This window comes from Chenopodium quinoa, unplaced genomic scaffold, assembly GCF_001683475.1.
Source record: "Chenopodium quinoa cultivar QQ74 unplaced genomic scaffold, ASM168347v1, whole genome shotgun sequence".
Lineage (NCBI taxonomy): Eukaryota > Viridiplantae > Streptophyta > Magnoliopsida > Caryophyllales > Amaranthaceae > Chenopodium > Chenopodium quinoa.
In genome coordinates, this window is record NW_018742684.1 from 1,733,055 (window position 1) to 1,756,891 (window position 23,837).

Consider the following 23,837-nt stretch of genomic DNA (forward strand, 5'->3'; position numbering starts at 1 on the left):
TCGCATTCACGCTGGTTGGCTCTAGCAAATAATAAACTATCATCGGCAAACAAAAGATGAGAGATAACAAGATCACTCCTACTTGCTTTAGCTCCATGTATCTCCTTACTGTGAATTTTATTATTCAACATATGAGAGCAAACGCCAGCCACCAAAATAAACAAGTAGGGAGATAGAGGATCACCTCGCCGGAGGGCCCGAGAAGGTTTCACCTCACCACATACCTCTCCATTCACAATGAAAGAGTATGAAACAAACATAACACAATTCAAAGCCCATCTACCATCAAAGCCCATCATAAGCAACAATTTTTTCAAGAAAGTCCATTCCACTCTGTCATGTGCTTTACTTTATGAAGCATAGGAATCGTAGCAGACGTGGTATTATGGATCCTAAAAATATTTAAAGTTACTTTTTTATACTACAAATGTTCTTATTTTTATAACATATAATATATATATATATATATTATTGTATGACATATTATTGTATGAGAATATATATAAGATATGGTTTTGTCAAATCGCTCGCAAAGAAATGTAATTGACATGCATGAAGCAAATATCACAAGAGGATTTTATCCATTTGAATTATTAAAGTCCCTTAGGATAAGGCATGCTGATTTTGGGTCGTCTCTGTCATTTCAACAACATTCATAGACTTTTAATTATATGTTAGAAAAGACCTTGCACAACACAAAACGGCGATTAGCCGCAGCAAAGGAAGAGAGGCTTCATCACCAACTTCCCTTGTTCTATCAATAGTCTCATTGTATGTTTAAATGTATGTAGGTATGCTTGTGTTGTCTTCACTCGTTGTAATAGTTTAAAGGTAATTGTTGTTAATGACCTTAGTTGGAATTGTGTAAGAGCTTCTTATGCCTATAGTAACTTATGTTACTTTCCTTTTATTTGTTGTAAACTTAGTTTAATTTATGTAATTTCAACTGTTTTCAAAAATTAAAAAATAAAAAATTGAAAAAACTTACAGAGAATCGATACAAACTTTGGTGTGTGAAAATCATATTTGAGAAATGGAAGAATCAAGGAAAACTAGTACGAGTACTTTTAAAACAGCTTTACTTAAAACCCTATAGCCCACCCAACCCCATAATTCAAGTTTATATGATTAATAGTTTAATACGAAATATATTTTACTCTCTATGTTTTATATTGTTCTTTGTACTTCTTTTTTTTTGTGAGATAAAATTAGTTTAAAATAGGAAGTTTAATGTAACAAAGGGTACGGTATAAAATATAGTATGGATAGTTGCTTACTATACTTTTTATACAGTAATTAAAATTAGATTCTAAATTAATTAAAATGTGAACTCTGACAAATAAATAAGAAAGTGAAAAAAAATGTGATACTACTAGATGTACAAAGTACTCTGTATATGAGATTGTGGGTCATGTGGAGCCGTGGAGGCAACTTTTTTTTTTTTTGTTTGAATGTGAGGTTAGTTAGCACTAAACAGTTAGCAATACTCTTGACAACTGTGCAGATACAACAGCTTTATGTTTACATGCAATGCGTGTGCAATAATAAGAAAAGATTATGTTTGATTAATAATAATCTATATATTACTATACTAAAAGAGAACGGATCAATGTGAAGCTGCCAAATGTCTGTCTCTGATTCGCTTCTCTTAATATAATAAAACAATATATATATATATGAAGCACAAAAGATCGAGATAAAGTAAATAACTTCAATTATGGTAAATAATTGAAAATAAAAATATTACTCTATTTATATCTGTATTTTGTATATGACTTAATGCATATCATCTATTCATGTTTCAAAGTATTATTAATGTATGATATTCTTCTTAATTCTTTACTAAGTAGTTGCGTTAAACGACTGTTTAAGGAATCGAGCTGAGTATTTCTTTTTTTTTTCCCTCCAAACATTATGAGATAAATAATGATCGATTAAATATATGACTTTGGATATTTTGAGATTATATGATAAATAAATGCTAATTACTTATTAATCATTTTGCAAAGAAGATGAGTTAATTGTTAGCAAAAATTGTGCCAAAAAATTATGACAAGCGAATCAATGTGGATCTTAGAGGTGTCAATTTTGAGTGTTTGAGTCGGGTAATTTTGAGTGTTCGATTTATATCTTATATTTGTAGTACTATATACGAAGTATTAAATAAGAAAAATTTATGCCAAAATTTATGACAAGTGGATCAATGAGAGCTAACAAGTGTCATTTTATGACTCGCTTATCTTATATCTGTAATATGATATGTAAAATTTTCATAATATATTACATAATATTTTTAGTTAGTTTTTAATATATAAATTTGATAGATTTAAAAATAAATTTGATTGATTCTAAATATTGAAAATGAATTCCAAATATTTATGCATACATGATAACTATTAAATATTCCATACAATTCTATAATTAATAATTAAATATTACTCTGTATCTAATATATGAAGATTATTCTCATTTTTATAATCATTGAATTTTCATCATATTTTAATTTTATATAATTTATTCATACCTATATGCTATAATTTTTATTCATTCATATTTATAAGAATTCAGGTCATAAAAAAATACATTACCAACATGATTGATTAGTTGATGATGAATTATGTCTTTCATTCATATAAATCTTACAAGTAATAAATACTCCGTATCTTTTATTCAAATGTTAGTTTTTAATATTGATCTACATCTATATATTTATGTTATATATTCAATCAATTGGTTATCGTATGACTACTATGTAAATGTTTTTGGCACAATGCTTAGGAAAGTATATATGTAGGTAAGATATAAGGTTCTTATTGTGTCAATAAAGATTTAGTATTCTTCAAAAAAAAACAAAAAAGATTTAGTAAATATGACGGGTAAAATAGATATTAGGTTGTACAACTACCAGGGTCTGTTTTGTTCATTTTATTTTCACTTATTTCAAGCGTAATAAATTCAATTAAGTTCATATATATTCAATTTAGTTTTAATAAGTTTTAATAAAGGTTACCCAAGTACAAATTACAACTAGAATAAGTTTTAATAAGATGTTAAGGTCTAATAATTAAAAGAGAAAAGTTCAAATTTGGTGAATAAAACACACCCTAAACCGGTTAATATGACAAGAACATTTTAGTTTTAATTCCCTCCATAGGAGATAGAAAATAACTTTTCTTTAATAGAACATAATAATTTATTCGTTTTTTTTTCACAAGTTATTCGTTTTTCAATTAATTAAATAACAATATAAAAAATAAAAAGAAGTAAAATATAAGAAATACAATTGACAAAGTACTATTCATATCACATTCCTTAATATTTGTATTAGCCATTATTGTTAGTGAATACTTTAATAATTAATTTGTTAATGTAAATAAGTCCATTATTACTATAGCAATTTTTGGTGCAACAAGCCACACCATGTGGTAGGAGTTTCTCGATTTTTTTTTTAGGGGTTACTTAAGTTTTTCAGTCAGGGTTACTCGATCAGGGGTTACTTGAGTTTTTAAGTCAAGGGTTACTTGAGTTACTCAGTCAGGACTTACTTGAATTTTTCAGTCAGGAGTACTTGAGTTACTTGGTCAGAGGTTACTTGAGTTACTCGATTAGGGGTTACTTGAGGGGTTCGGAAATAGGGTTACTCGAGGGGTTTTCTCAGTTAAAGGTTACACAGTCAGAGGTTACACAAGTTTCTCAATCAGGGCTTACTCGAGTTTCTCGGTCAGGCCGCATTCAAAAAATTGTGACTCGAGTAACCCCTGACCGAGAAACTCGAGTAACCCCTGGCCAAGAAACTCAAGTAACCCCTGACCGAGAAACTCAAGTAACCCCTGCCGCATGGTACTACAGGCCGCATATAAATTTTTTTGTTATTACTAGCTAATTCATATATTATTTATCAATATCGATCTATACATACATATTTGTGTTGTATATTCACTCAGTTTTAGGTTGTGCGACTGTTATGTATTTTTTTAGCACAATGCTTAGACAAAATATGTATAGGTAGATAAGATGTAAGGGTACTTAGCTTGTATACTGCATAATGATAAAATTATGTCTATAGATTTGGTGATTATAATGGGTAAATAGATATTATATCGCATAACTATTGAACCGATTAATATGACGATAAAATTTTAGTTTTGAATCCCTCTATAGACTACGGGTAACAGGAAACGACTTTCCTTAGCTTGTGTAGTGTATATTTTATTCATTTTTAATCAATAAAATAACAATATAAAAAATAAAAAGGAATAAAATAACAGCAATAAAATAATTTTCATATCACATAACGTAAAAAATATATTGACCATTATTGTGGTGATTGGTGAATAGAATTTTAATAATTAATTTATTAATGTAAATATGTCGATTTTTACTAATTGAATTATTTTTGTTTCGGTTTTATGAAATTAAAATTTTGATTTTTAAAACGTGCATCGCACGGGAACTATACTAATTTTAACTATTTTTATAGAAGAAATGGATTGCGTATTCTTTTTATCAACAATTAAAAAAAAAATTACATGATTTAGATTTTAACTACTTACACATTTTTTTTTGAATAGCAAAAGTATTTTATTAATTAAAAGTCATACGACATCTACAATAGAAATTCGACGTCAACAAATACATAAGATATTGAATCAAATTGAATTTTCCTTCACAAAAACTACGATTGTCAAGTAGATCTTGTACCGCGGAGCATCTCCCGCTTATATCACTGAAAATTACAGCTTTGTTGGAGAGACAATCTAACGATCCCTTTGTAGTCGTGAGGATGTTTTCCTTCTGATTCATCTATCCGTATTCGAAAACTTGATAACTTTTTCACCAACGAAATAATTCCACGACAATCCATTGGATCTGCTACCATGGATTTAAAACTAAGAAATTTCCACCTCGAAAAGAGGAGATAAACCTTGTCTTTCGAAGGAGGTCAAAAGACAAGACCCTTGTCTTTCGAAGGAGATCGGAAACCCTTTCTTTCGAGGGAGAAAAGATCCTCCCAAAAGGAGGAAGCATTATTATAAACCTAAAAAACAATAATAATAAAAAAAAAAAAAAAAAAACAAGGATTGGGGCTTTCCATCGACTAAAATCGATAAAAGCCCCTTCAAAAATCAACAATGGAGGCCCCGTTCTTTAGAGCTGCTTTACTCTGCTGAAATCTGCTCTGCTCTGCTTCAATCTGCTCTGCTCTACTTAAAAATAGTACTTAAAAATAGCTGCTTCAATCTGCTCTGCCCTGCTCTGCTTTGCTCTGCCCTGCTCTGCTTCAATCTGCTCTGCTGAAATCTGTTTCGCTCTGCCCAAAAGCTCAAAAGAACATGGCCGGAGGCTAGGGTTTTGGAGAGAGAAAGGAGGAGAAAGTGAAAATTCCCCTATAACTTAAATCTAGATAGCTACTTACACATTTAAGTTGTGCTACAATTACTTCTTCTTTTAAAATTTGAAAACTTCATTAATCTTTGGAAATTGATGGATAATGATACAAATACTATTGGAAAAAAAAAGGCAAGTTATATATTGCTAATACTTCGTAACTAATAAGTCAAATATTAAGAATTCCACTCCAATATTCCATGCTCTCGTATTATATCTAAATAATGTACTCCGTAATTTTTACAAAATAGAAGGATATTTTAGGAAAGAAACCTTTTTCGACAAAAAAGTCATTTCCCTCTATATAGTACTATAGATTTTTGAGTTGGGCTTTATTAATTTGTTTGGACTTTTTATGTTAGGATGTACCAGGGTCCAGGCCCATAGGCCCCTACTGAAAGTCCGCCATTGCCTATTAAGCGCAGTTAAGGACTTAAGGTTTTTTTTTTTTTTTTTTTGGTTTTGTTTTTTTAGTTTTTTTTAAAGTCTTTTATATACTCCGCATAAGACTTTACTTTAAGTAGTTCGTACTTCGTACTTCGTTGCTCTTAGTTCGTAGTTTCGTACGGAGGTTGGTTGGAAACTTTTTTCTTTTACGCTTGTGCCTTGAAGCGGCGTTTTCCGAGTTTCTCTTCTCCATTGACGCTGGTTTTGAGGTGAGTTTTTTTTTTTTTTTTTTTTTTTTTTTCCTTTGATCCTTTGTCAATCACCAAGGGTTTGATTTTACAATATCGTTGAATTAATTTATTAGTATATTTAGTTTTTATTTATTTATTTATTTCTTAGGAGGAATAATAAAATTAGTTTTGGGTTCAATTATTGAAGTATCCATTATAATTATTGAAAAATTATAACTATTGTTGATTGAATCTTAGCATATAATATATGAGTTTGATGTTCTGTGATAAGAATTCAAATTTGATAATTTTTGGATGATTTATTATTTTAAAATTATTATTTCTGTTATGATATTGTTAATTTTATGATAATTGCTGGTGATGATAGTTCTGTATTGAATTTGATTTTTTTATGATATTGTTCATGTTTTGATAATGTTGACTGAGATCTATGTCTTTTGTTGTTGTTACTGATTTAGATTTGTGAAATTTCAAATTGGCTATGAATTTGTTATTATTTTTCCGACGCTATTCTATTTCTGGTATTAATTACTCTGCATTATGCTGACTGTCTTTACCTTTCCTTGTCTAATGCAGTCACTAGCATGGCACGACCGATGGTTGATGTTTTCTCAGTCACCGTCTACCCCAATTCCTGGCCATGTGAAGTTTATGGTGATGTTTTCGTTTTTGAGAACAATGATCCAAATACAACCCACCAGCTTTATAAACGGAGTCTAGAGCATGCTGAGGTTATTTATGAAGCCGGACAAGGCTTGTTGCTCACAGGTCTTGACATTGTGCTGTCAATTCGAAAACCCGTAATATCTATACTTCTTAAGGATAGGGCTCATGATAATGATGTGGTTGCCAAGGGCAATGTTCTTCTGGACAGTACAACAGACAATGACTATGAACAAGGCAAGTGTTCTGTAGTTGAGGGAGATTGTGGGCATGTCAGGGTGAACTATATTGCACTAGCATGTGCACTTGTGGCTGAAGTACATGTTGGATTATGGGACTTTCCAAAACAAACTGCAACCCAAGAAGATTCCAAGAATAGCATTTTGGCTTCTGGAACTATTGTTGCTCATCATGCCAAAACTTATGCACGCACAACTTGGGATACTTGGAGTACGCTCTTGAAGGTACCATCAAATCAGTCTATACCGGTTGTTTTTGATGCAAATGATGAACCAATTATAAATCTTACTAGAAAATTATTGGCTGTGCCTGCATATGCATCATTGATAATTGAAGCAAATACAATCGAGGAAGTTACAAATAAGCAATTTTTTGTTGGCACCGCTGAATTTAGGGCTGCACAGGGTAGAACTCATTCAAGTGCCTATTATAATTGTGATGAACTTCAACTACGCTTTATTTCTTATGAAAATGTCTTTTTGAGTGTTAGATGGCGTGAACCATTTGATTTGCAATACCAATACTCTCCTAAAGAATACTTGACACCTCAGCCGTGTTTTCTGTCACAAGTTTGTGAGCCGGGAGACTGTTTGTTGGAAGTGTTTTCTGTTTTTCTTGGTCGGAAAAATGATGAAGATCTGAGTATCTCTGGCACAATAACAGTTTCTTATGGCACTAGAAGTCTTACTATTTTTGAGAGAGATGACAATAATCCTGATAGATTGGTGAATGGTAGTAAACTGTTATCTATTAGTAGTCCTGGGTTTGTGGACTCCCATGCAGATTTTGAGATAAGAGTGAACCTTAAGGTCTCTTAATTAAGAACGGAAGTACAACGTTTATCAAATATTCTTATGCAGATAGTGAGCAAGCTGATCGTGAATATGATAGGCTCATGGGTGCTGTAATTCTAGGTGAGCGACATCTTGGCTATTGTGTGGTGCATTATGCAAACTTTGATCGGTCAGTAAGGATGGAAGTGAAGTGTATTTTGCTGTGCAAAGGTATAGGTGTTGGTTTTGCTAATTATTATGGAAGAATTGTTGCTTGGTCTGGTATGTTTGACTATACGAGCGACTATGACAAAAAGTACTTTAGAAAAGTTCTTTTTGACAAGCCTGAAGACAATATAGATTTTATTCGTAGAGTAGCTTCCAAGAAGACAGAAGGGAGCTTCCCAGTTGAACATACACGGAAAGAAGTAGAGCTTTCTAGGTCTTATGTTGTCATGCCAATCTGTTACCCCTTCTTTATTGATGTGGACTTATATGTAAGCTCACATTTTGGCAAAGGTCCTGTTGAACACTTGCAGAATACTTTACAATTTCAGCTTTATGATAAATCTCCCATGAAGATTCAAACAGAAGATTTTGACATCATAATTCACATGGAATCCAAAGATGAGAGTGATGACGATTTGCCGCTTGGTGGACCTGACGAAATGAGTGAGTGATGCATAAATGGATCAAGGGGAGCGTTAATTTATTATAAGGCTATTTGACGTTTGTGAAATTGAATAATTCCTACTTGGTTAAAGATCACAACACACTGACTGAGATTTATTTAGCAAGATTGGGGGAGCGCATTAGTATGTTCAAAAGATGAAAATAAAAGACAACTAGTGTGTGGCTCGGACGATGTCTTGAGTTGTTAGTTTGTAATTAACGCTTGATTGTTTTTGCTTAATGTATTGATAATTATCTTCAAAATGTAATATTTTGAATAAAAATTTGTATTAGGAGAACCAATATTTGTAACAAATTTAATATAAGTTGTTAAATTATCCTATGATATGTAACAAATAGTACAATTAAGGACTAATCTCTTATCCAAGTTAACTATAATTTTGATGGATAAATTACACAATATATGGTTAACTAAGGTGGTAAGACTTGTATCGTAGTACGGAGTACTTATTGGTCTCAAGTACAAGTCATGATGTAAGCATTTTTTAAATGTATATCATAAAAGGGTGACACGTGACACATATTCTGTTTTAGGTTTAGAAACGCTTTTTAATATATAAGTATACATATAGATATAGATTACTAGCCCAAAATGTAATTGTTTTTGTGCAATTATCGCATCATTGAAGGCAACACAACGTATATTGAGAGTACAGAATAATACCAACAATTAAAACTAGTTCTTTTCAAAAATATATCAAGATATATTGAAGGCAACACAACGTATATTGGGAGTACAGAATAATACCAACAATTAAAACTAGTTCTTTCCAAAAATATATCAAGATATATGACACTCAGACCTACTTCTTCTGTGCCTAATATTTTTTATTTGGCTGACTTTTTAAGGTCTTTAAGACAGAAACCTAAAACATATATTAGTATATCTTTATTTTTATACTCGTATATATCGAGTTAAGGTCAAATACATTTCCTAAAGTAACGTATTTGTAGCATTTTAGTCCCTCAACTATTGAGTGTGGCAAACCAAGGAGTAATATTTCCGGCCAAATAGTTTAGGGACCCTGCTTAGTCATCAATAATTTAGGGACTTGAGATGTATACTTGGCAATAGTTTAGGGAATTCGCCTACTTAGTCATCAATAGTTTAAGGACTTCCCTAAAAAATGCTTATAATTACATGAAAAATGCCGAAAAACTAAATCAGTTAATAGTTTGAGATTTTGCATTTAATGTATCTACATATTTGTATAAAAAAAATATGCGAAAATTCATTCTATGAAAATTTATAAGAAATAAAAATAGCAATTATAAATAAAAAATCTGTTATGGGTATGTTCTTCATATTGTTGTTGATCATCCAAAAAGTTCATATGCTCAAAATATTTGTCACGGGTACGTTAAGAACCCAAATACCAATTACCTACACATATAATTATATCAATTAGGAACCGTAATATGAATAACATGAATTTTTTGAATTTATTCGTCTTTCAATTATTATTTGTCGTGTCAAGAACATCATAAATAAGCATAATTTAAATCAATCAACTATATAAAAAAAAATGGCCTCAAACTCTGTAAAATTCAAACTATACCTCACAAAATTTTACACGATTGTTAAGAACATCATATATAAGTATAATTTAAGTAAATTAACAGCAAAAAATTCAACATCAAAACTATAAAAAAATAAATCCTAACTCAATTTACGTAAATTCAAGGGGGCATAAATTGAAAATTAATTAAAATAGGATGAATTGAGGATAAAATTACCTTCACCTGATGTTAGCTTTGCCGATTTTCCTCTCCTTTGATAAGATGTTAATCTAAATCCAACCCAAACTTAACAATGGAGATCGTTGTTTTTTTATTTTTTTTTTTATTTTTTTGAGAGTGCAAGGTCACTTTCAAAGTTCAATAGTCCCAAATTTTAATTAAATACTCCCCCGTTATTAAACTAGTATAATAAAATAATAATTAAATCTTGCCACTTTGTAAAAAAAAAAAAAAGTAAAATAATTTTGCCATATAGTTTGAAACTAGGTTAAATCCCGTGCCATGCACGAACATAATTAAACTTTACAACAAAATTTGAGTTAAGCACAAAATCAGGTACTCAATTCTTCCTTTTTTCACCGTTTAGGTACTCAATTATTTTTACTTTACTTTTGGGTACTGAATTAAGAATTCCGGCCAAAAAAATATAAATCAGCCAAAGAATTCAGTACCTTGGGTTAAAGAATTTAGTACCTTTGGTTAAGAGTATGTGGGCCCCACCCGATTAAAAATTCGCGTGTCAACCCATTTTTTTCCCTTTCTTTTTCTTTATTCCCCTTTTTTGCTCCTTTATTCTTTCCCATTTTTGGAAACATTGCTGCGTCACTTTCGAATAACAACGAGCAATCTTGGGCTCGATTCTGGGGAAAACGACACCAAAAGCCGCCATTTTTTTGAGGTAAGCTCAATTTCTCATCGTTTTTGTTGTTAATTTGATATAAATTTTGGATTTTTTGCCCATGTGTTGATGTTTGTTGCGACCTAGGGTTTTCAATATTTTGGGTTTTTTTTTTGAACAAATTGATGATGTCGATTGGTTGTATTTTTTTTGTGTTAAATTTGTTGCTTTGTTGTTGGATTAAGGTAGTGTTGTTGTTAAATGTTGATTTCATGTTGTTTACAATGCGCAAGGGTTGGATTAGTTTATATGTTTTTCGCACTAAAACAGGGGAGGTTTTGGTGAAATTGTGTATATATGCTGAATTTGTGTCCTCACGGAATATTCAAAGTTATCCTTCTATGAGGCTGAATTTCCAGAACTAGGTTCATACAAATTACATACAATTAGGGGGTATGAATTTTGAACCGTTAAACTAAGAATTTTGGGCCTGAAGTGGTAATGATATGAACTTGTTGTAAGTTGTTCCTAATTATTTAGTCTTTATAAGTTTTGGTTGATCATTTGACTTAGTGGCCCATGTCATAGTTTGGAAGTTCCATTGTAGCAGAATGTTGATTTCATGTTGTTTACAATGTGCAAGGGTTGGATTTGAATCAGGGACAAATGGTTTTGGATGAATTTTGTTAAGCAACAATGGCTGATTTTGTGGCTGGACAAAAGAGGCAGCAGCAGGGGCAGACTTGAAGTACCAGCAGCAGGGGAAGCAACTTCTGTTTCTGTGTTTTTTTTTTTATTTTTTTTTTCTACAAAATCTGGGAAAACCTTGAAGAATTTCTGCCTAAATAAACATGGTCAATGAATCTTTTTTGATGAATTTTGTTGCTGGTTAAACTGCTACAGATTCTGTCTTGCTGGTTTTGTTTTTTTTTTTTATTGAAATTGAACCAGGGACAAATGGTTTTGGATGAATTTTGTTAAGCAACAATGGTGATTCTGCCAGGTTCATGCCCCTTTAAATAGAGAAACTAACGGCTAGTTTCTTAGTCAAATTTAATACATTTATTTATTTTTTATTTTTAAAAATATTAATTTTTTAATTAGGTATGGGGCCCACATACTCTTAACCAAAGGTAATAAATTCTTTAACCCAAGGTACTGAATTCTTTGGCTGATTTATTTTTTTTGGCCGGAATTCTTAACTCAGTACTCAAAAGCAAAGTAAAAAAAATTCAGTACCTAAAAGGTGAAATTTTTAAGAATTGAGTACCTAATTGTACTCTTAACTCACAAATTTTATAAAGAATGGTGTAAATTCAACAAATTTATCAAAAAAAAAATAAAATTGTAACAAAATATTAGTCTCTAATCAAAGATATTGATGGTCAAAGTTGTGTCTCAACAAATGTGCAAATCCAACCATAACTTATAAAAAAACGGAGGAGTATAATATAATAAAATGATTTTGTTAAGTTGTTCTTATAGACGTTATGTATATTTGTAAGATTTATACAAATTATCCTACCAAAATTATTATTCCTATTTTTAATTAAAATTAATTTTAAGTTGGAGGAAAAAAATTATAATAATATTATGATAATCTTGGATGATGATATATGTCAATACTTTAATTTTAAACTATGTTAGTATATTTGTAATTAAAGAATTTATAGTATATAAAATATATGTTGAAAAATAATAATAAAAAATAAATAATTGAGTATGATTGGATAAAATGTGTTGTCAAAATGGAAATAAGTATTATGGTGGGTTATAAAATGGAAGTTATTAAAATTTGGCAAAAAAAAAAAAAAAAAAAAAGAAAAAAAGGCGGGAAATTTTTTTTATAACATCGTGACAAGTGTCACTTTACATTCGCTTTTAGTATAGGTTAATTGATTTTTAATTAAAATAAATTTTAAGTTGGAAGAAAAAAATTATAATAATATTGTGATAATCTTAGATGATGATATATGTCAATACCTTAATTTTAAACTATGTTAGTATATTTGTAACCAAAAGATTTATAGTACAGTACATAAAATATATGTTGAAAAATAATAATAAAAAAATAATTGAGTATGATTGGATAAAATGTGTTGTCAAAATGGAAATAAGTATTATGGTAGGTTATAAAATGGAAGTTATTAAAATTTGGTAAAAAAAAAAAAAAAAAAGGCGGGAAATTTTTTTATAACATCGTGACAAGTGTCACTTTAGATTCTCTTTTAGTATAGGTTAATTGATTGATTGATAATCCATAAACTATTAATGATTAGGCAAGGTTTCTAAACTATTTGGACTGAAATAATACTCCTTGATTGTTGAGTGACTAAATTATTTCACTCAATAGTTAAGGGACTAAAACGCTACAAATTAAGGACCGTATTCGATAATTAGGGATAATAGAGGGAGTACTAGCTGGAAAATTAAACTTAAAAAAAAAAAAAGTACGGTGATGATGTAAAGTACAATTTCTACCCTACTCCTGGAGTATCGTGAGCATGATACTCCAGGGTCAAACGACGTCGTTCTGTTATCCCTTCCATCTTCTCTGTTTTCCCCTTTTTCTTCCGCTATACTTTGTTTCCTGTATTTTCTTTCAATTTCTGTGAATTTCTTCTCCCTTGTTTTCCTCTTTTTCTTCATGCTATTCTTTTTTTCCTCTATTTTCTTTTAATTTTTGTGAACCCAATCAATTTTTTTATTCCAATTGTAATTTCTGAAAATTAAAAACGGCACTAATTTAAAATATAATAACAGAAGATACGATTTATTTGAATATCAAATGTTTAAAACAAAATAACAATAGACTTTAAATAGAATAACATCAATTTGTGTATGAAGTAACTCAAAGTTCGACCTAAAATAACACATAACTTGATAACTGAATAACTTAAACTTCTATTGAAAATAACATAAGATATTAAAAAAAATAACAACTTAACTCAAAGGTTAAGTAGAATAATAAAGGATACATTAAAATAACAAAACAACACAAAGTTAGGATTTCGTTAAAATAACACATGATAAAAATAAAATAACATTACGCTTAAAACAAAATATATCATTTAAATTATGAAACAAATTAAAAAATTATGTTTTAGAAGAGCGTTAAATAATTCCGTCAAAACAAATCTACTTTCAAAGACTAAAACAACACATGATGATAAACCCAAAATGACATTAGATTTCAAGTAGAATAACATTATATATTGAGCAAAATATAATCATTTTAAAGAATGACAGTAACAAATTAAAACACATTTTAGAAATACAGATCTGACTTCACAATCAAAATAACATAATATGCAATGCTGAATAACATAAGCCTAGAAACAAAATTGATCAAAATAACAAGAACTTATCTATAATTTTTGTTTTTAAATATACTTTCATCTAGTTTTTCATTATCATTTAATTGGTTTGCCATACTTGCTTGTCTTAATTGCAAATTTCATGTTATAATTGTACAATTGCAAAATACTTTTTAAATAATTAAACAAATACTTACTTCCCTTGATATGCATTTCGATAATTTATTTTGATTTTGGACATGATCTTGAAGTTGAATATGACCTTTAGTGGACAAAAAATTTGCAGGACTAGTTCAAATGGAGAGAGAAAGTGAAGATAGTGGAGATAAAATGAAATGATTTGATATTTTTTCATCCACCTTTACAAGTATATGGAGTTAGTTTCAGGTTATTTGCTTTTCCTAAGTTGTTATTTTGTCAAATTTAGCCTTATATGCTTTAATTTCGTTAACTGGGTTTTTATCCCATTTATTAGATTGGGCTGGGCCCTAGAGTACAATACTAGGTACTCCAGGAGTACCTAATACTAATTGCTAAAACGACGTACTTGTTTGTTTATTCACGCATTCAGTTTCCTCTATTTTTTTTTTGAAATAGTATGTGTTTTACCTACGCTTTTACCCCTGGGAATTTACACTTTATCAACCCAAAACGCTCTTAGCAATACGAGTTCATCTAAGGACATGTTCTTCAGCCTAATTTTAGTTCAGTACCTAATTTCCTTCTCTATTGTAGATGTCGTATGACTTTTAATTAATGAAATATTTTTGCTATTAAAAAAAAAAGTTTATTTTAGTTCAATTATTTTTTTTGACGAGAAGAAAAAGGATTTCATTAATGAAAGATAGCCAAACGACACTTACAAATAATTCCTAGGAAATCTAAAATTTTAACACTAGTACAAATCACCTTAGAACTAGTAACATCGTTGATTCGATCAATCACCTTAATAAAAAAACTTCATCTGAAGCAATACAATCTGCGAGTTAGCACTAATTCAGTTTGAGACCCACGAATGAGTAGTTATTTGGGCGAAAAAACTCGTATGACCTTCTAGATACTTTCAGAGACGTTAAAACCCCTAAATCTTCAATCTTTAGCACACGAACAAGCAAAGAAAATAAACCCCTAAATCTTCAATGTTTAGCACACGAACAAGCAAAGAAAATAAACCTAATTGATTAAACACCATCATAAAGATGAGATCCATTTATTAAAAGCAATTAAAAAGTTTTTTAAGGCTTATCACCGGTAAAAATTTACAGTTGACATCTGAAGAAAGAGAATGAAAGAAAAGGAGAAGAGTGAAGGAAAAACTTTTAAAAAATAGTATTTGAATTCAATTCTTTTTTTTTTTTTTTTTTTTTTTTCTGATCCTATTTGAATTCAATTCTTAATAAAGTGTAATTGGTACATTTGTTAATTGTGTTATCTATAAACTCCATAAAACACTACTTATAAAATGTCTTAGCCAACAGTTAGCTTCTAGTTGTCTTCTTCCCCAGCTGCTTACATGGTGTCCACTGTGGTTGCAGAAATACCCCGATAAGGAAGTCCGATTTCTTTCACATAAACCCTAATTTGATGAACTTATGCCCCAATTCAACCCCCAAACTATGTGCACACGAGAATGTCTTTTGCCTACTAGGGTTTATCAACCATATCCAATCAAAATTCTAAGCTGCTCAAGCATTGCTTCAATTCGAATTCGGAAACATTCTCAGCAATTCAATGCTACTAAATTTTCTAGGGTTCAAGTTCAATTCACTCGTCCGCGACCCATTTTAGCCTGTAAATCATCGACTGAGGATACGACGAATTTGAATAATGAGGATTTTGTGACTAGGGTTTTGAAGGAAAACCCTAGCCAAGTAGAACCCAGGTTTCGAATTGGAGATGAAGTGCTTACTTCGACTGAAATAGAGAATTTAAAGAACAAAAGATATCGTTTTGGAGCTTTTGAGGTGTTGAAGAAGCTGATTTCGAAGGATAAGGGGAGGGAAAATGAGGTTGTTGAGGAAAATGGGGGTGAAAAATTGGAGGGTGATGTGTATTTGAAGGATATATTGAGGGAATTTAGAGGGAAGCTCTATGTTCCAGAGCAATTGTTTGGGGTGAATTTGTCTGAAGAAGAGGAATTTGATCGGAGTTTTGAGGCGTTGCCGAAAATGAGCTATGAGGAGTTTGTGAAGTTTATGAGGAAGGATAAGGTTAAGTTGTTGACTCTCAAGGAGGAGCAGAGTGGAATGGTTACTGGGGATGAGGTTAGAGATTATATTGTGGAGCTGAAAGAAACTCCTGGAGAGAAGAGCTTGCATCGAACTCGATGGTGAGATACTGATTGCTTTAATGTTTTGACTGGTTTTGAATGATTTTGATGATAATGTTATGCAGTTTTTGGCAGGGCAATGCAGTTGGATGCTAATCAAGCACAGCTGATCTTGACAGAGTATACTGGTCCTCAGTATGAAATAGAGACACGAGCTACGGTAATTTCACTCAAAACACGGGAGTTATTAATCCATTATAGCTAGACTAGTAATTGGAAGATCGTAAACTCGTAATTGCAATATTATTTTTGTGTTCCATAATTACCATTGATAGTACTTAATGGTTTTAAGTAAGGTTGTAAGCTATAGTATTGTGATAATGTGTTCAACGAGCTTTTGTTTTGCTTACGGTTGTTTTTCAAATTTTTGTGTTTTATCAAGTTCTTAATCCTTGCCTGTTGAGGGGTATGATGGTATTGTATTTGTATCATGTTGCTGTCTACTTTTGGTAGATATTAATTGCAATATGCAAAATCTGTTTACACCTTGTATGGAAAGTCTGTTTTTGCATTTCTTTCTTGTCCCAATGCATTTTGACCATTATGAAATGCATCTATAATACATTGCCTCCTTGTTGAAGATTCATTCTATGGACATTTTCATGAGCAGAAAATGAAGAGAATGGCGGATATAAACCTCTTTATATCTGTAATATACTACAAGTATCATTTAACAACTAAGTTCAATTTTCTTCCTCCTCTCCTTATTCTTCAAATTTCAAAGTCAAGAAAGACTCTGTACTTTGTTTATCAATTTTGCTAAATACTGCATCATGCCCTAGATCATTTCCTTTCCATCATGAATATCGATTACTCGTTACAAAAATTTCTGATCTCTTGAAGATGTCTCAACTTTCAAATAGTACATAACATGATTTTTTTTGTTTGCAACGAACATTTTCAACCAGCCCCCTTGTTTGCAATGAGCGCTTTCAACCAGCCCCCCCCCCCCCCCCCCCCCCCCCCCCCCCCTCCCCTTTTCCCTGAAAAGAGAAGATTGGTTGCACCGGTGGTGGTGTGCAGAATCAAAATATATTTTTTGCCTTTTTGGCGTAAACTTTTGCCAGTTAGTCAACAGTTTGTATTTATTCCATGTCTTTTATACAGGCATCAATTGTGAAATTGCCGGAGTATCCTAATCCTATTGCATCCTCCATATCAAGCAGAATTATGGTGGAATTTGGAATGGTTACTGTTGTCTTGGCAGCTGCTGCAGTTGTTGTTGGAAGCTTTCTTGCTTCAGCTGTTTTTGCTGCCACCAGCTTTGTTTTTGTTGCTACTGTGTACATTGCCTGGCCTATTGTTAAGCCTTTTCTCAAACTCTTCCTCGGAATCATTTTTGGTATTGCGGAGAGAGTTTGGGATAATCTTACTGACATGTTTAGCGATGGAGGATTAATTTCCAAGATATCTGAATTTTATACTTTTGGTGGTTTATCTGCTAGTCTTGAGATACTTAAACCAATCTCATTGGTTCTTTTAACTATGGTTCTCCTTGTACGTTTTACTCTTTCAAGAAGACCAAAGAATTTCAAGAAGTGGGTATGTCACCACCTTTCTTTCTTATATACAAGGAGCATTGTGTAATTTTTTTTGTCTTTTTTAATGTGGCTGGTATCTGTACATGCTAATTCTTGTGATGTGTTTAATGTGTAGGATATTTGGCAAGGTATTGATTTTTCACAATCCAAGCCTCAGGCTCGAGTTGATGTAAATACCTTGGAAAATTCTGTCTATTTTATGTTCTTTTTCTGTAATTGATAATTAATCATATGATACTCACTAAATATAGTTTGTAGGGTTCAACTGGGGTCACTTTTGCTGATGTAGCTGGCATTGAAGAAGCAGTTGAAGAGCTTCAAGAGGTAAATATATACACTTTGATCAATGATCATCATGCTTATTAATAGAAATTCTACTTGCATAACTATATTACATTGGGAAGATTAATTATACCATGTATTGGTTGCTTTTACTGCCTAAACTTCTTGTCTCTGTTAAAGGGCATTGTTTATGACTGAGAAAGTATGTGTTTGGTGAATATAAAAGAACACTAGGGATCACCATTTGACTTTATTATGTTATTCTACTACTCTTTCTTAGTTTCTTCTGTTCTGGGCCTTATGGTCACTGGCTGAAAGTTACTTGTTGGCGCTTAAAGTGATAAGGAGCAATAATTACCGCTGCATCATGAGTACTTAAGAATAAGTGATTAGCCTCATATGACTGGTCTCCGTGGTTTATGTCCATCCAGGTCTTTATACTTGTCCTTTTCCTTTGCGAGATACTGGTAAAAAGATTATTGATGCTGTCTTTGCTATAAACTGGCCTTTTTGAACTGCTTGATGGCTCATGAGTTTTTGAATCAATATGTCTTGTTTTCATGCAGCAAATTATGCATGGCCTCTGTCATTGTCTATATTTCTTTTATAGCTCATAGTTTCTGAATAAATTGATTAAAATTTTCTACTCCGTATTTCTTCTTAGTTTAAGTCCTGTTTGAAAAACTAAGGTTTCCGCATAGACAGCTTGTCTTGAAAGGTTTTAGTCTATGAGCAAGCTGATATCCAGCCCTGAGTGATTTCCCCTCTCAATAATTTTTTGCCAATATTTTGATACTGTCTTCTGAATTGTAACTGAATTTGTTGCTTTTGTTGTGTGCTTTCTGTAGTTGGTGAATTACTTGAAGAATCCAGATCTTTTTGATAAACTGGGAATTAAACCTCCTCATGGAGTCCTTCTGGAAGGGCCACCTGGTTGTGGAAAGGTAATATATAGATGGTGTTTATGGTGTTTTGTTGGTACATGCAATGTTAAAATATTTATCCCTTGTCTGGCAGACTTTAGTTGCAAAAGCGATAGCTGGTGAAGCTGGTGTTCCATTTTACCAAATGGCTGGGTCAGAGTTTGTTGAAGTTCTTGTCGGTGTTGGTTCTGCACGTATCAGGGATTTATTCAAGAGAGCCAAGGTAAAGTGACATACTTGCTTCCTGTCATCACATATCAGTGTGTAGAAGTCAACATGCCAGCATCGCGCTTCATGGATGCTACTGAGTACTGACTTTGTATGACCCATGTTTTACAATTTTATATCCCTTTCTGCGCAATGTTTCCTGAGAAGTCAGAGTCCTCACATTCTGTGTATTAGTAGTTAATTTGAGAAATTACTCTGCAACTGTTGGATTAGTGATCACCAAAACCTTATTTAGGCTGGAGTCTTAATTGCATCGTGTAGTACTGAGGGCAATGATTGTAGTGAATAGTCCAACTTGGAAGGAGGAAGTGTATATGCCGGGTATTATTGAATTTGAGTATTTCATTTAGTTCTTTTTGTGTTAATCAAGCCTCTTGTAAGCTTGAATAAGTAAAATAACCCTTTAATTTTCTGTAATTTTTCATATCATCATTTTCTTCTTCCCTTAATTTTCTGCCCAAAATTCCAGTTCATTACAGAGTCTCATCTGCTTGATGGTGTGATGTTGTCTTTGTGGCAACTTTGGTGTATGCTTCTTAAGAGCTGATTAACATGTAAAACTGTTACACAAACTGCTCTGCACCATTTTCATTTACTGATTAATAAACATTACATTTTGCAGGTAAATAAGCCATCTGTCATATTCATTGATGAAATTGATGCATTAGCTACACGGTGCATATCTTATTGTCAAATCAATTTTTGGAAGATTATTAGCCATATGTTTACTGGATATTTTGATTTAATTTTCCTGGGTTTTGTAAATTCAGGCGGCAAGGAATATTCAGTGATTCAAGTGATAATCTGTATAATGCAGCCACTCAAGAGAGAGAAACTACTTTGAATCAGCTCTTAATTGAACTTGATGGTTTTGATACTGGCAAAGGTGTCATCTTTCTAGGTGCTACCAACAGAATGGATTTGTTGGACCCTGCACTTCTTCGACCAGGTCGTTTTGATAGAAAGGTTTGTAAACTCTGTATTTTCTTCCCATTTTTAATAAGTGCGGTGTATCATGATATCTTACAGCCTTGGCTATACATACTTCTTATAAGATGACAATCTAAGAACTATTGCTTCCTACTTAATTTGAAAGTGCTGATTATTTAGCTTATCTTCATTAATACTTTTATATGGTAAAAAAATTTGTTAATCGGACCTTTTTCCTTCTTGTATAGATAAGAGTTCAACCTCCCAATGCTAAAGGAAGATTGGAAGTCTTGAAAGTTCATGCCCGCAAAGTGAAATTGTCTCCTTCTGTTGATTTGTCCAGTTATGCCAATGACTTACCTGGTATGGCAATATGATATATGACCTTATATGGCATATTACATGTTGACAATTGACATGCTTGAATTGTGAATGAGACCTGTTTTGATGTATGAGATTACAACCTCCGTTGTTTTTAGCTGCATCACTTTGCAAATCGTGGACTCCTAGGCAATTGTTGGAGATGAGAGAGATAGAGGGAATAGAAAAAAAAGAAAAAAAAAAAGAAAAAGGACCCATGTGATAGGAGAGAGATAGAGTTTATTAACTAAAAGGGAAAGTGATGCAACTAATTTGAAACTTCCGTTTCAAGAACACGATGCAACTAAAAAGAAATGGAGGAAGTATTAGTTCTTACAGGATATATTGACCTCTCTATAGATGTGCTTGTATGACGATATGATATTCATGCATGTTCAGGATGGACTGGTGCGAAGTTGGCTCAGCTGTTGCAAGAAGCTGCTTTAGTTGCTGCTAGGAAAGGGCATGAAGAGGTTGACCAGTCTGATCTTGATGATGCAGTGGATCGACTAACAATTGGGCCTAAACGTGTCGGCATAGAGTTGGGGCACCAAGGACAATGTCGCAGGGCCACAGCTGAAGTGGGAACTGCTATAACATCTCATTTGCTTAGAAGGCTTGAGAATGCAAAAGTTGAACGTTGTGATCGTGTGTCTATCAACCCACGTGGCCAGGTTACCTTGTTTCCTTATGACTCTTTCTTGAAACTCGTTTCTTGTCATTTGTACCTACCCTGTCACTTGTCAGCCTTCATTAAGTATTCTCTATGTCGTGAGCATGGCTAATGGCTTATATGAAACTTTTATGAACAACAAGTGCTTTTGTTATGCTGCTTAAAAGCAGTAAAATTCTTTGATTGGGTATTGAAATGTCAACTAGTTCCATAAAATTAAAGTATATATTTGTATAATGCTCATGTGCTTTCCCCAATATACCTTATGGCAAGGCTGGAAAAAATGTAGGTCTATAAAATAACTTTTTCTAGGATGGTTGGTTTAATTTTCTTATATCCGTGAAGCAGGTACTGATGATTTGATTAGTGTTACTTAGCCTAACATGTATTGGGTTATTTTTGCAGACACTATCACAAGTCGTATTTCATCGTCTTGATGATGAGTTATACATGTTTGAGAGGCGGCCACAGTTGCTACATCGTTTACAGGTTCAAACATTAAGATTTCTTAGTCTTTTTATCCATTTGTTATGGTGTAAAGATCATTTTTTGTTGACCTGAATTTACATGGAAAGGTATTTCTTGGTGGGAGAGCTGCTGAGGACGTTATATATGGACGTGATACATCAAGGGCATCAGTTAACTATCTTGCTGATGCAACCTGGCTTGCCCGAAAAATTATAACCATGTAAGTTTATTTCTCAGCTTCTCTTTACCTTACTATGTTTTCCTTTTTTTTTTTAATAGATCAATGTTTCCATTTTTCTATCAGATGGAATCTGGAGAACCCTATGGTCATACATGGGGAACCACCTCCTTGGAGGAAGACGGCTAAATTTGTGGGACCCAGGCTGGACTTTGAGGGTTCCTTGTATGATGACTATGATCTTACAGAACCCCCACTTAATTTCAATTTGGACGATGAAATTGCCAAGCGAACTGAAGAATTGTTGCGGGAGATGTATAAGAAGACTGTTTTGCTGCTTAGACAGCATCATGCCGCTTTGCTCAAAACTGTAAAGGTATATGACTGTTTGCTGGATCTAATGCCCTTTTCATCAAATTGATTTGGTTCTTGGGCTTTCTAAAATAGAAATATTTGTATAGCACAAGTGCACAACCCCCCTCTTAAATGCCTCAAGGCTGCTCTACCAATTCATTTCTGGTACCTGCCAAGGGTAATTCCACCCCCACCCCCCACCCCAAATGGCATGTACATTTATTGTTGAAAAAGCGTCAGTTTTTTATGAGTGTTGTATTTAAGCAAAGGTGGTTTCTTGTTGCTTGCTGCAACTATATTGTCAATTTGTTTTTTAGATTCATAAATTTGAGAAGTTCCTGTTAGTTATTATTCTCATTCATGTCATCATGTGCTCTTGATTTGGGTAATTGTTGATTGAATTACTCCTTTGAACACACATCCACATGAAAGGGGAGATAGTGAAGGTACTGATGCATGGTTGCTCACCAAGTCACCTGAAATGGTTGAGAAAAACCGTAACTTTCTGGACACAAATGTGATGTGAGACTGTGTGGAACTCTTGCCATGTAGTATTTGATCTTTGTTGTGTTCCATTTTCAGGTTCTATTAAACCAAAAGGAGATCAGCGGAGCAGAAATTGATTTTATCATTGACAAATACCCTGCAGAAACATCAGTGAGCCTTCTGTTGGAGGAGGAACATCCTGGTAGCCTTCCGTTCTTTAGTGAGGACCAAGGCTATGAGCTAGAGCATGCATTGGCAACTTCATCAAGTGGTGAATTGGTGTAACATTTCCATGCCATTGATAGACCAGGACAACAACGGAATCAGTGTGTTGCATAGAAGTCGATTTCCTTGATATGTGAGCCATAGCGTCTATAATCTAATCCATTGTACTGACATACTGGAGACATGCCCCAAGCAGGCTGAGAGGAAGAACGCGGGTTAAGCTATTAGTTGTAAGCTCTCACATATTAAGGAAATTTGAAGTTTTGAAATGAGTCTGTAAGCTGTTTTTGTAGTTTTGTCACTTGTTGACGTTTAATGTACAGAGATTCTTGGCCCAATATTTTGCCTAGCTCCATGTTGAGGGAGCAATAGTGAAATTGTATTTTACCTAAGCTAAATACTTCGTAGTATAAGTACTACAATTGTTTAGGCGGAGAGAGGTTGAATTTGACGGACAATATAAGAAGGAATATCATTCAACATGCGTTGTTCTATTAAACTTCTAAGGTTGAAGGATGACACGAGCCTTAATATAAGCTACCTTATTCTCAACTCTTTGAAATCAACCAAGATCTAATATATCATGTATATAAATATATAATCAAATATAAACCACTTGCTCCCTTGGCTTTCTCATGAATAAGATGCTTAATCAACACGCATAAGTAATTATTCTGAGATAATTAGTTGCTTGAAAAATGTGGCGCACCTTTCATGTTTTATAGAGTGAATAACTCAATTAAATCTGACCTCGAACCAATCTTACCATACTTGACCACTTGAGAGTCG

General features: G+C 32.6%; 2 protein-coding genes and 1 long non-coding RNA gene across 3 annotated transcripts; 2 read left to right on the plus strand and 1 right to left on the minus strand.

The window, feature by feature from the left end:
* Window positions 1-5,367: 5,367 nt before the first annotated feature.
* On the plus strand, window positions 5,368-8,690 carry LOC110722707. The gene is made up of 2 exons (XM_021901997.1): window positions 5,368-6,044; window positions 6,603-8,690. Exon 2 carries the CDS (start codon window positions 6,611-6,613, stop codon window positions 7,745-7,747), a length of 1,137 nt encoding a protein of 378 aa, XP_021757689.1. The 5' UTR covers window positions 5,368-6,044; window positions 6,603-6,610; the 3' UTR covers window positions 7,748-8,690.
* Window positions 8,691-9,538: 848 nt separating this feature from the next.
* LOC110722709 lies at window positions 9,539-10,270 on the minus strand. Its single transcript, XR_002511628.1, has 2 exons — window positions 10,133-10,270; window positions 9,539-9,779 (listed from the first exon to the last, which is right to left on the minus strand). It is a non-coding gene; the product is annotated as an uncharacterized LOC110722709 (long non-coding RNA).
* Window positions 10,271-15,391: 5,121 nt separating this feature from the next.
* Window positions 15,392-23,530, plus strand: LOC110722710 (probable inactive ATP-dependent zinc metalloprotease FTSHI 1, chloroplastic). Its single transcript, XM_021901998.1, has 15 exons — window positions 15,392-16,400; window positions 16,476-16,560; window positions 17,508-17,942; window positions 18,057-18,110; window positions 18,200-18,265; window positions 19,072-19,167; window positions 19,241-19,369; window positions 19,997-20,049; window positions 20,145-20,340; window positions 20,553-20,667; window positions 21,064-21,338; window positions 21,743-21,826; window positions 21,913-22,025; window positions 22,110-22,359; window positions 22,920-23,530. Exons 1-15 carry the CDS (start codon window positions 15,664-15,666, stop codon window positions 23,106-23,108), a joined length of 2,877 nt encoding a protein of 958 aa, XP_021757690.1. The 5' UTR covers window positions 15,392-15,663; the 3' UTR covers window positions 23,109-23,530.
* Window positions 23,531-23,837: the final 307 nt, after the last annotated feature.

What these genes read in the sequence shown, in the direction of transcription:
- LOC110722710 (XM_021901998.1), top strand. Translation starts at nt 15,664, where the DNA reads ATGCCCCAATTCAACCCCCAAACTATGTGCACACGAGAATGTCTTTTG. An exon ending in AGCCTCAGGCTCGAGTTGAT is followed by an intron (nt 18,111 to 18,199) that starts GTAAATACCTTG and finishes TATAGTTTGTAG; the next exon opens with GGTTCAACTGGGGTCACTTT. An exon ending in ATTGATGCATTAGCTACACG is followed by an intron (nt 20,050 to 20,144) that starts GTGCATATCTTA and finishes TTGTAAATTCAG; the next exon opens with GCGGCAAGGAATATTCAGTG.
- LOC110722707 (XM_021901997.1), top strand. Translation starts at nt 6,611, where the DNA reads ATGGCACGACCGATGGTTGATGTTTTCTCAGTCACCGTCTACCCCAAT.